This window comes from Triturus cristatus, chromosome 10 (assembly GCF_964204655.1).
Source record: "Triturus cristatus chromosome 10, aTriCri1.1, whole genome shotgun sequence".
Taxonomy (NCBI): Eukaryota; Metazoa; Chordata; class Amphibia; order Caudata; family Salamandridae; genus Triturus; species Triturus cristatus.
In genome coordinates, this window is record NC_140593.1 from 571851453 (window position 1) to 571864320 (window position 12868).

Here is a 12868-nt window from a genome sequence, read left to right on the forward strand (position 1 = left end):
TAAGGAATCTGCGGCTAGAATTGTCTCTGATAGATACATCGTTACCTAAGGTAAGTAACTTTTACAATGACTCGAGTAGAAATATTGGGTGGTAGCACGCATGATTCTTATGATCCCCTTTTTTTAGATAGTGACTATAATTGACTCTGCCTAAGTTGGTAAGAAACCTATACTACAGCAGTCGCCTAGTACCAAAGTTAATAAAGGGACTCCACTGGGGCGACTCTGGACCATATGAGGTGATATTATCACTCCCTTCATGCTATCTTTGGTTCTCTGCCTCCCTCTAGCACACGCCTCGGCCCCAAGGAGGCCAGAGGATCCTTGACTGGATCCACGCCAGCTGGATCCCCTCGGCGTCAGTGACACCCTCTAGATCCATAGTCTGATCCATGTCGGCTCTGGTGCACAGTCCTTTGGGTTCCCACCTGTGACGCGAGTGTCTGATCAGCCGTCTCTGATGTCTACTTCGCCAGTCGATGCCACAATATGTCTCCTCTCCAATGCAAAGGCGTCGCCTCATTGATGCCGGTCGGCATAAATGATGGTGCAGTTAACCTTGGACTACTTTCCTCCTCCTTTGGAGGAGCCCCCTACTGTTTCTCCTTCAGGAGACCAGTGTTTTGGTAGAGATGGAGATGAAGTGGGGTTTCTTTCAACCATGATTGACACGGCTCAGCCTCCTCTGGAGGCTAATTGGATATCTGAACTGGATGGGTCTAGTGGCCCTGAGTCTTCCCCTTCCTCTAGCTTGTTTTCTCCTCCCAGCCTCGCTACTGAGGCCAGCTTTGCTTTCGCTGAGCTTCTGAGGAGGGTAGCTTTGGTTCTGGACCTGCAGTTCCCGTCTGTGGAGGTGGCTATTGATCCCTTAATTGGGGTGCTTCATCAGGGCCAAACAAGGATTGAGCCTGTGCTCCCCTTCAGTGAAGCCCTATTTGATATTTTGTTGGGCTCCTGGACTAAATCCGTTAAGGGGGCCCTAGTGGACTTGTCCATAGCTCATTGGCATTGCCTGCTCCAGAAGACCTGCCCGCCGCCTCCAGCAGCCTGCTCCCCGCAGCTTTGTTGTTCAGGCTGCTATAGCCTCGCCTGACATCGGCGCCCTTCCTGAGGTGTCTCCAGACAGGGAGTCTCATTTCTTTTGGTCGATATATCTTTTCTGCCACCAGTTTCACTTTGCGGTCACTTAATACTGCTTGTGTTCTAAGCCGGTTTTCTCACGTGATGTAGGATTCGGTCTTTCGCCTTCTCCCCTAGCTCCCGGAGGAGTCCCGGAATGGTCTTACTCAGTAATGTCATGGTGGTTGACAGAAAACTAGATTGCTGATTCGGTGTGGCATGGATACCACAGATTCTTTTGGGTGAGCCATGCCTCTTTCTGTGGCACTTTGTTGTCTTAATGGTTAACATCTGTTCAGCGCTCATGCCGATTCTTCTTTACGCTGTTTTTGGGACGGTCAGTGGAGCACTCTCGTAGACCCTGTTTGCTGTACTGTATGCTCCTCTTCTTCCTCCCTTACTGAGCTTGTATGGGATATGGTCTCCTTGATTTCTTTCAAATACCAGCAATTATACAGCAGTGATTGTTGGCTTTTTCTTTCAGACTTCATCTAAGGCTGGCACCTGATGAGGTGCTTCTGTTTTATTACTTCTTTACCTGTCAATGACAGGCTATGGACTTGTTGTTTGGGACGCTTATTGTTCTATGGCCCTATTGGGCTTAGCGCATGCTGATGCAAGGTGTTCTTTTGGTTTTCTACCCAGGTTCTGGTTGTGGTATTTTGCTTGTATTATGTGGATGCACTGTGGCCTTGTCCCCCTTGTCTCTATGCCTTACAGCATTCCTATATAAACTTCTGACACTTTAGGACCGCATATAGGGGACTTCAAATTGAGTGCTTTGGTAAGCTGTTGCTTTTCACTTTTGGTAAATGTTTTTGTGCTTTGTTGTAGAACTTCCATGACACTTCCAATACCAACCCCAACATTTAGTTACTTAACTGGGTGTTCTTCAGATGTTGCCTTCCACCCCTCTTGGGGGTTTGTGGCTGTTTTTCATTTGACTTTTCTTCTGTAAAATGTGCTTCTTGACAACCCTCCCATGGGTTTGGCTCGTAAGGAGATTTGGTGATCCTTTGGGATTCTTACCGGAGAGTTCCCTTCCCACAAGCGAGGATAGGGTTCCAACCCCTTGGGGGTTCGTTATCCATTGAACTAATGAGTATGAAAAGTGACAATCTTAGATGACACCAGGAGCCTCACTCATGATGTCACAGGAATTAATGACTGGGCATAGGTTGTCCCGTGCAAATTGGAGATTTCTTTTTGCTTGTGGATTTTTCGTTTTCTCACTCTCCCTTCTCTTCCCTTGGAAGAGGTAGGGCTCTTTCTCCTCCATGGCTTTGGTTTACTAAAGGTTTCTTGCTGTGTATAGATTATTACTTCCGGCTATTTTAAGGGCCCTGTCTCCTATTAAGACATTTCTTATATGGCCTCCACACTTCTTATGCCACTCCATCAGTTACTCTGTTACTTGTACTGATCCTTGGTTTTGGACCTTGTGGTGGTTAGTCTTCCAAAACTATTTACTCTGGCTTTTATTCGCTGCTTCAGCCTGGTCCCCTTTTTTCTGTCTGGTATTCTTTCTTAAGATCTGGCCTAGTTATCTGAATAAGCCATCCACGTGTTGGCTTTTTGTTCAATTTTGATTCATTTATAGCCCCAGATAGTGGTCTTCATTTCTCTATTCTAGTGGGGTTGTTTTTCACCTGCTATTTTCTTTTTCCATTATCTCTCAGATGCCTGATTGTAACCATTCAGTCACTAGTGCTGTTTTATGTCTGATTGCTTTTATTTTTCTGAGCTGTGTGATATCTTCCATTCCGTTTATTCTTGTATACAGTACCATGTAGCTGTTTGCCAGCTCGCCGTTGTCACATCTTCGGTCCATGACGGATGTTGTAAGCGTTTGTGTACCTTTTGTATATATTTTATTCATCCTTTTATATAGGTTCTCGATAAAGTCATATTATACTACCTTTCTTATGAGAGTGTATTTTTGCATACGTTGCTGCGTTTTTCCTCATGTCCTAGAGGGACCTTTACTTGTTTGTTGCTTTGCAATGATTAACCCTTCCTCCTTTGTGGGTTCTATTTTGAATAGTCGCAGAGCCTCACTTCTTTGCAAGTGTTTAATTTGACCACGAGTGGTCTATGCCCATGTTGTTGTTTCCACTGCTTTTCTAAATCGCTTGTTCCTCTGGCAAGGAGCTTTGACTCAGTGGTATTGGCTATTGTCCTTGGCCTTCAGCTAATGATCCGGCTACTATTGAAGGAGCTATGTTATAATATGGTTATTGAAGTGCCCTTTCCAACACCTGTTTCATCCTTCTGCCGTGGGTGTCTTCCCATGTTTTTCCACGGTTACGGACTTCAGTTCGTACCGGTTTTCCACAATATTTGTGGTGGCACATCTTCTTCCTCGCCTACTTTCCTGACGGTCAGTCTCTTTCTCTCTCTTTCTTTCTTGCTCTTTCTTTCTCTCCTTTATTTCTTTCTTAGGATTTGTTAGTGGGATGAGTTTGCAGACCCTCCTCCGGGGATGGTGAAGAGAGCTCCAACTGGCGGTCGCTCCTATAGCCTCCTGGCCCCCTAGCTCTGGAATACCCTTTGGAGTAACCAAGCTCTTTATACATTTTCAATCAATTGCCTGGGTATCTAGTTCAAAGGTAAGGAATCTGCGGCTAGATGTCTCTATCAGATGAATAAGTTACTTGCCTTCGGTACGCCTTATCTGGTTAGAGACAGGATCTAGCTGCAGATTTCGTACCGACCCACCCATCCTCCCCACTCTGCTAACTGGTTTATCCTTTTGTGTACCAGATGCCTTTCTGAGCACTGTAGTTCCTTTCATTGGGTTCAAAATCTTTTTTAAATTATTTTTGGGCACTATGTTTTATTAATGTGAAGAAGTCACAGAAGAAACTGACGTCAGCATGTCACGGGAGGACTTATATGAACTCTGTCGACGGCACATCTGGTGGACGATGTCGCTGTAGATTCGCTCGACGCCTTCTACCAACTGGTAGAGGTACTGCTGTGGAAAATGTTTTAGGTCCACTCTGGCGCCTTGGGATAATTCTAAGGTAAGGAATCTGTGGGTAGATCCTGTCTGTACCAGATAAGGTATTACCGAAAGTAAGTAACTTATTCGTTTTTGGTGACGAACTTACAAGGAAAGAGTTTTGTGTAATTTTTTAATCAGAATGACAAAAGGGCAACTTTGTGTGTCTTGTGAGGTGACCCCACGTCATGGAATATTAAAAGGAAAGAGGGATGAGAAAGGGAGAGTCGTAGAAATGTGATTACTGGTAAGCAATCTGAATGTTCACATAATACGAACTCTCTACTGGAGTATAAAAATATGCTTTGCCCGATTTAGACCTTATGGGTAACTGCCATTGTACTTGATTTCTAAAAATGTTGTTGACTGGGAGGAAATGGCGAACGGAGTCAATAGTAGTCTGTCGTAACTTTTACCTTTTTCTTGTTTTAAGTATTGGACAACGTCAGTTGGTGTGTCTATCACGTGCTCTCCTTCGTAAGACCAAAATCCTGGTTCTAGATGAAGCAACAGCAGCTGTAGATCTGGAAACCGATGACCTAATTCAGTCAACCATCAGAGTTCAATTTGAAGAGTGCACAGTAATAACGATAGCACATCGTCTCAATACCATCATGGATTATACAAGGTAATGTAGAAATAAAACTATTTAATATTTTTATCTGGAAGATGTAGGAATTAAAGTGCATGCTTATCTATTTATTTAGTTACAAATAAAGGGTATGACCCAAACCAGCCGCTGGGACCTGTGTAATAGACAGTACAATAGGGAGTAGTGGTCCCAGTGCGATAACTCTAGAAAGAACAAACAAATAACGACCGGTATTAAATTCCTTAAACTCCAAATTTGTGTTCAATATTAATGAATCATACTGAACATACTAGGATGTTCACAAGCCAGCTTAACTTCTCAATCATGTACAGCCAAAGTGCCCCACGTAGAAGAAAGGGAGGGGGGGGGGGGGAGTGTGTGTATAAGGTGAAGGTTGAAAGTGAAAGGAAAGGTAGTGACAATATACACATCATATAACTATTTACAACAAAAGGAGGCCTTATCAAGCCAGACAATTTGAGTTTCGTCAAATTAACAGCCATTGTTCGTATTATACAGGCACAATGAAAAATGCTCTGTTGACCACACTGGCATCAACATGTAGTAAAGTCGACGTTTCGACCCCAATGAAATGTAGGTTGCTTGGGTCCTTACACAGGGGTCTTCTTCAGGACTGTATATGGCGCACCTGGGAAGTGACAAAAGAGCCAGAACCTAATGTGATTTCCATATGGAATAGTGAGTAGAGGGGTGAAAGGAAACTGAATTACCATAGGCCGCCCTTAACTAGGCAGTCCAAATTGATATAGGTGGTCCTGTGGGCTCCTACTTCAGAGAGCAAGTAGATGGCACCTGAAGAAACAGGATGAACGCTGCTCAAGCTGGTGTAATCCTTACAATTTACTGGATTAGTGTTTAATATTCTCCATAGGAATGTTAATTGATTTAAGTTGAGAGGGCCAAACTTCTCTTCTGAGAGAAAAAGGGGGACCAATAATAAAACCACCACATCACAAAAGCACGTGTGTTTAAATAAGCTGCTGGAATAAAAATACGGATGTTTACCTTATGCGCAGTTCACTCGAAATATAAAGTTTGCCTCCAGGGTGCTGAATTTTTAAAAGCGGGGGAGGACAAGACTGGATTTAGTATAAATACTCAAGCACCCGTAAATTAATTGCATGGCTTAGATAGAGACTAGTAAATACCTTAGCGCCTGTGTGCATCGCTCTCGCCGAGATAACCGGAGCACTGAATGGTCTGCTCTCTAAATAAAGGCTGGACTAAGTGTGCACGCACAGGTCACGCTGTGACAGACGCTCGATGCTGATACTTCAGAAACCGGCAAAAACGAGTCATCCTGGTGACTCAATGGTAAAAAGACTATTTCGAGCACGAATGTGTTCTGGATAGTCGTGTAATTCAAATCTGAGTTTGAAAAGAAGATTAAATCTGTGCTGGTGGCATCTTAATCTTATATTGTGTGATTATAAATCTATTTTGTATTTGTCGGGCCGTTGTCACAGATACTATACATATCGCATTGCCCAATTACATAGTGCACCATTGGTGCAATGTCTAGATAAAATACATTGACCATTTAAACGCAAGACATCATATGCATTATCAATGTCATATGCACTCATGTATCTGGGTTATAATTCTGATTAGTATCTGTCGGCACGGGCCGATGTGGATTGTCACATCTACTAGTCACAAACAATATCCTAATCACATTACCCAATTAGAGTGTACCAATGGGGCATTGTCAAAGTGGAATACACTATCGACCATTTTAAATGATACATCATGTGCATTATCAATGTTATATATACTGTTGGACAAAGAACAGTTTTATACATCTGAAAGTCTGTCAAAAAACATACATTAGCTGTTCATTGTAGTTGCCAAAAAAGTCACGTTATGCGATTATTCTAATCTTGTAAGAGGACATTGCTATAGGCAGTGCGCCCACATCATGCAGTTTATCAACATTATACATTAGAGGACTTAACCATTCATATGTTCGCAAGATATCGTAGAGGCAGTATACACCACATATATTATTTGGCCAACGCAAGCTCAGTATAACTAGGGAAGCGTTCCCCCTTACAATAGTGAAACAGCGAGTTTGATCTAGTTGGTCATGTGTCACAGGTGTATAACTAGGCCATGATCCTTCAATGTAGGCAGAACAAGAACATTGTTATTCGGAAATTATGCAGGATAACTGCATGGCTAACATCTAACTCATTCTGGCCATTCTGGATTGAGTCTAATAGGTGCATCCACTTGCACTCTCGGACATTCAAGATAGTCTGAATGTTGCCCCCTCTGACCCCAAGTGTTGCTTTTTCCAACATCCGCCACTTCAAGTCTTCAGACGTGTGTTGTGCATTTTGAAAGTGTTCTACAAGGGGACCCCCTTGGACTCCGCAGCGGGTCTGACTGCAATGCTGGAGTATGCGGGTTTTTACTTATTGCTGTGTTTGACCCACATATATCCTCTCGCAGGGGCAAATAATCCCATAAATTACATCAGATGAATTACAATTTGTGAATGATTTAAGATCAATAGTATGTTGCCTATGGGCAAACTGTTTCGTCTGGATAGTCATCTTGCAAGCCTTACAATGGCCACATTTGTAGTGTCCAAAGGTTATAAGGAGACCCCACATTGACAGGATTGATGGTTTAATTGGTGGGTCCAGGAGTGACTGTACCACATGGTCCTTGACACTTTTGACCTTCTTAAGAGTGCATCGGTGGGTCTCGTTGTTCCAAATCATTCAAAATTAAGCCCCAATGTTGGTTAATGATCTTCCTGATCGCATGGCTACGGGTTGAGAATGTAGTGACACATATCATCCTTTGTGTGATATCACGTACTCTCACTTTAGATGTTAGCAATGTTTCCCTGGGGCCGAACCCCGCTCTCTTGCGTGCTTTTGTCAGCAGTCTCTTCGGATATTCCCTTGTGATAAGGCGGTCACTCAGTTCCTGCGACTCCAACATTTAGTGTTCTTTCATAGAGCAGTTCGGTCGAATCCTTAGGAACTGCCCGAAAGGCAAGTTATCCCATAGGCCCCTCGGGTGGTGGCTATTGTAGCGGAGCAATGAATTACGTTCCACAGGTTTCCGATATAGTGTTGTATATAGTATGTTGTTTTCTGTTTTGATGGTAATATCCATGAAGTCGATCATCTCAGAGTCTGTGTGTATTGTGAACTTGATATCTTCACACCTCTGGTTTAGCCATGTATGAAAATCGCCCAATGTCAATGCGTCCCCGGTCCAAATCATCAAGACGTCGTCTATGTATCGCCTCCACAGGGCCATGTGGGCGTTGTACGGGTTGTTAATGGCAAACACATAGGAGTTCTCAAAATGATCCATGTAGATGATCGCCATGTCTGGAGAAAAGCTTACCCCCATGGCTACTCCTTTTGTTTGGAGATAGAAGTCGCCTTGAAGTTATGCATCATAGCACATCTGAGAAGTTGAATAATGAAATATGTTGGTACCCCCATGGGGGCCGTTCTTTGGTTTAGGGCTATCTTCATGACTTCAAGGGCTGGTCCTTGTGGTATGCTTGTGTGGAGTGACACAATGTCTAGGGTTACTAAAAGTAATTTGGTAGGGTCAAAAGGTTGTTGAGCCACTAGGTTGATGGTCTCTGTGGTGTCTCTTCAATAAGCCCTCGTGTTTTCCGCTATAGGTTTTAGGAAAAAGTCCACGTATTTGCACAGCTGTTCAAATAAGGAACCACATCCAAAGACGATTGGTCGACCTGTTGGGTCCTGCATGTTCTTATGTATCTTAGTATATTCAATATGATTAAATAATATTGAACACTAATTTGGATATTAAGGCATTGAATACCTGTCGTTATCTATTCATTTAGTTATGTAATTCTGATAGGTAGGGATTTAAACAGTAAATGCTCTGATCAGCTATCGCTCTAAAGATCTTAAAAATCCCACACCACTAAGCATCCTAATCTTCAGCAAATATTCCAAGTTGTAACTTGGTAACAGTCAACATCAGGATTTTTTTTTAACCAAGGGCTAAAAAAAAAGTGGGTGTATAAAGTTACTTTAAATAGGAACTCTGAGAATAAAAACATTCTGCTACAATTTTGTTTTGCTTGGATGCCATGCATAGCCATTAATTACACACGTTTAGTTATTTTTTTATTTTTTTGTCAAAGGTAACAAAAAAGGGGCTATGTTTCTGTAACACAAGTTCTCTTTCATGGGAATTTTCACTAAATATGTAAATAATCCATATTGTGGCCCACATGTGGCATCCTGGAACACTACTAGGAGATGAAAATTGTGTTAAAATCATATCAGAACAGTACCTTTGTAAATATATTGTTGATCCTTTCACAAATTCCTCACCTTATGAATATTCTCAGGACCTTAACTGAAGCTGAAATATATTGCAGCAATGTATTCCAGTGCCACCAGTTAGCACCATGCTGTCTTAGCCACTAATCTGTATCACCTCGACATAGACATGGTACTCTGAGGTTCCACTCTTAAATGTAATCAGTTCATCTTTTTCTGCAACCTGACATCACAGAACTAGAGCTTCTCTTATTTTGGTAATTCCTCTACCAATGTATTATTTGTACGTTACCTCTTCAGACGTAATGGTTCTATCCATGTAAGATATCCCAAAAACTCATATCTTTCCTCATATCCATGCAAGTCACACAAAAGAGAACAATTTCAGGAAAGCTTTTCCCACCACAACAAATATCGAAGATTAAAGCGAGGCCCTGTTCTATCTTTAGGAAAATGTCCCATTCTCAAATGTCAAGCCATTATTCAAACTTGGGATTGTTGTCTTCTGTTTGGCCTTTGAAAGGGGATTTGAAGGCTATGTTGTGCCTCCAGCAACCTCTCTCCACCAGCCAAGCACATTGTCATGCTCTGATGGATAATTCTTCCAGAAGAGTTATCACTTTATGAATATCTCCAGGTGCCAGACTGGATCCCAGTAGCTTGTTTCCCAGCAAAAACTTTCAACACCATCACCAGAACTGCCATACAACTTAAACCCCAGTCCTCATATCCTATCCTATCCTATGTTAATCTTATGAGAATGTGACAACAATAAGCGACACAATGCGCCAACCGGCGTGCTGGTATCTTTTTTTTCTGTGTTCCATCAGCATGGGTCCAGTACTTCCAGGGTGTTTCACCAATTACATTTGTCAGCTCTGGACACCGATTTGATCTAATATATAACCTCTGATGAAGCTTCTGAAGAGCGTAAGTCCACACGGAAAGAGCAGAAGGCTTATCCATTTTTGTCCAAAGCCTGCACAAGCAAACCAAGGGGGGTTCCCTTACTTCATATAATTCTCCTGACACTAAACAATCGCCCAGGAAGCTTTCCCCCCTAAAACGGCAGAAAAAGAGAACATAATTTTCTTCCTCAAGGAAGCTCTCCCATTCCTGAGACTGTTAGGATCCTTGATTAGTTTCCTCAATGTTAGACACTTTCTTGTCATCTGAGCCTATTCTGAATTTGAACAAAGTGAAGCTGGAATTTACGACGCCATTAACCGACCCTGCACGCTTTTAAGCCTTCATGCAGGCCATGGGTAATATTTTTGGACAGGGCTGTTAACCTCTTGGCCACTTCACAAGGGTTGGCCCACTCTGCCGGTTTGCCAATTCCATAGACTTCAACCCCAAAAGCACTGGACTCTGAACATCTGCAGACTCCAGCCTGAGACTCCCCTCCGGTGAGACCACTGACCTCTATGGCACCAACCCCCATGTGTTTGGGCTGCCTGTGATGTGATCTCTGGTACTACCCTTGGAGATTTCATCTCTGCTTCCACCTTCAAAAACAATATATACTATCCAAGGGGCAAAAGAAAAAGGTATGAGCTAGTGCTGCTGATGAGTCTCTTTTAGAGCACCCTCTAGGGCTCATAGATTCACCCAGATGGAGGCAGTTTTTGGTTCAGATGCTTTTACCATTCCTTACAGACTATAGTCACATAGAGGATGATGATTCAGAGCTGGATAAACTCCTTCAATCTTAAAACTCATATTCTGACCTCTGCTTGAAATTAGAAAGTGCATGCAGCCTCAACACATTCCCAGAAGGGTTATACAGTCGGTGGTCAGCAATAGGCAGTCGCGCTCTAAGGCTTATCAGAATTAAAAATCAGTTATGGCAGGTAATCTGGCACGGTGCATAAGGTAGGGAAAAACCACCAGATCCCCACGTGTGGCCAACAGATCACTTATGCTATATATACAAATCTGCTGCACATGTTCAAAAGTAAATACATAAAGTTACATAAAATATCACAATGATGCTTGTCTGACTGCTGATTTGTACGGCGAACACGCCACGGCCTGGAGAGCCGAAGGGTTCTACCTAATATTACCGGATGGGGCAGCTCTTCTAAAAGAAACTCCCATTACATTTGGAAGCATATTTAGCTTTCCGGACACAAGACTAATTAGTCTACCACTCCAGGAGCTGAACCTATAGAAACCCCTTCCAGGTTGGAATTATCGCCGGAACTAAGACTACTTGAAACTGACCTCAGCCCTGAAGAGGTCGTGGGGGTAATCCCCTGTAACAGCGACGAAACACATGTTGGCTAAGAAGGCTTAAAGATCTTGAATTAAATACATCTGAAAATATAAAGACAAGCCTCATTGTGATATTTTATGTAACTTTATGGATTTACATTTGAACGTGTGCAGAGGATTTGTATACTTTCCCAGAAGGGGACATCCCTTGCCCATCTGGGTTTTCTTCACAGGAAGTCTCTTCATTCATGTAGGTGGTAAGAAAAGCTGCAAAATAACTGGAATTAACCTTGGCCACAACATACACAAAATACAAAAGTTTAACTTGAATCCTGCATCCCTCCTCTGCCATAACAATTTCTGCTATCCTTCAACAAGGCACTATTGTGCCTGTACCTGGCTGCTTGAGAAGCTGTTCCTGGACCTGGCAGTGCACTCCTTGACACATAGCTAGTTAATGAATATCTTCACCTTGTAACCTACAATTTTCACTCTCATCCCTCTGTAGAAAACCTAGTGCCTGATTTAGAGTCTGGTGGATAGGACATTGTGTCACAAACATGTCCGCCTTATTACTAGTTAATTATTGCCATTAGCACTTGCAGTAGGGCAGACGGGATATCCGTCATGTTTGTGATAGATTATCCACCTGCCAAACTCTGAATCTGACCTCTGATGGTCAAACATTCCTCTGCAGAGTTGAACCAAAATGCATTTTCTACATCTCCTTCTGTCTGAGTTTAATAGACTGGCTCTGTGTGGTGGTAAGTCTTTACTTCTGATGGCCTGGCCCAAGGCCTGGCCCTTTGCAGTGTGAAACCCTTGTCTCTTGTGGTCACTATTTCCACACCTAGTGGAAGCCTGGCAAAACTGACCATCAGTTTCTCACCACATGAAAAATAAAAAAACCTTTCTCCAATCTGGTCAAGGATGGTTTCTACCCTTCCAAAAAGCGGGCAGAATTCTGAGGACACCTAAGCTAAATCCATGGACATCAGTGTCGCACTATATTTCCCCACTTTGTTGTGTTCTATAGGGTTCTCTGGAGATATCCTGGCAACCCTAGTGAGCTAGCTCCTCGATGGCAGCACCTATTCCGAGAGAAGACATACTCCTCTCTGGAACACTTCAAAAACAGCAGAAACTTGATGCGATATCAAGTTTTGAGGCTACTCTAGGACGAAGAGGTCTTTGCAGTGCCGTACTCCTCAGTCAATTTAATCACCCCAACAAATGTACTGGACCTTTTGAGGCAGTGGTGGATCAAGAGGACAACATCATCATCACAATCGGCTCCATTAACTATCTTCTTCTGGCTTTGGTACCTCAGCACCTCATTCACCTGCTGCCTCTGAGCCTACAGTGGTCCACTTGTCTCCCATATGCATTCCTACCTCTAACTTCCCTTCCTCAGCTTTAGAAGAAAGTTTGGAATGACTGAGTCCAAGTCATTTTGATTGGGCCAGGAGAGTGTTGCACCCAGTTCGCTGGAGCACTGCAATGCAATTTGGCTGCCCCTTCCAGAGAAATGTCTGCCTCAGCAACAGGAGTGGTTGCTGCACCCATAGGTTAACAACCTACAAATCTGTTCATTGACATTGAATGGCGACATCTGCGCAGATT

The 12868-nt window shown here is 43.0% G+C and overlaps 1 protein-coding gene across 3 annotated transcripts in view; it reads left to right on the forward strand.

Annotated features, from left to right (window-relative positions):
• The window catches only part of ABCC1 (ATP binding cassette subfamily C member 1 (ABCC1 blood group)), a 1390768-nt gene that overhangs the window by 1302353 nt on the left and 75547 nt on the right, over positions 1-12868 (forward strand). For all 3 annotated transcript variants that reach the window (XM_085632083.1, XM_085632084.1, XM_085632085.1), the window contains one exon: positions 4557-4751. In XM_085632083.1, coding sequence (XP_085488209.1) covers positions 4557-4751 — 195 coding nt within the window. The remainder of the gene's footprint in view (positions 1-4556; positions 4752-12868) is intronic.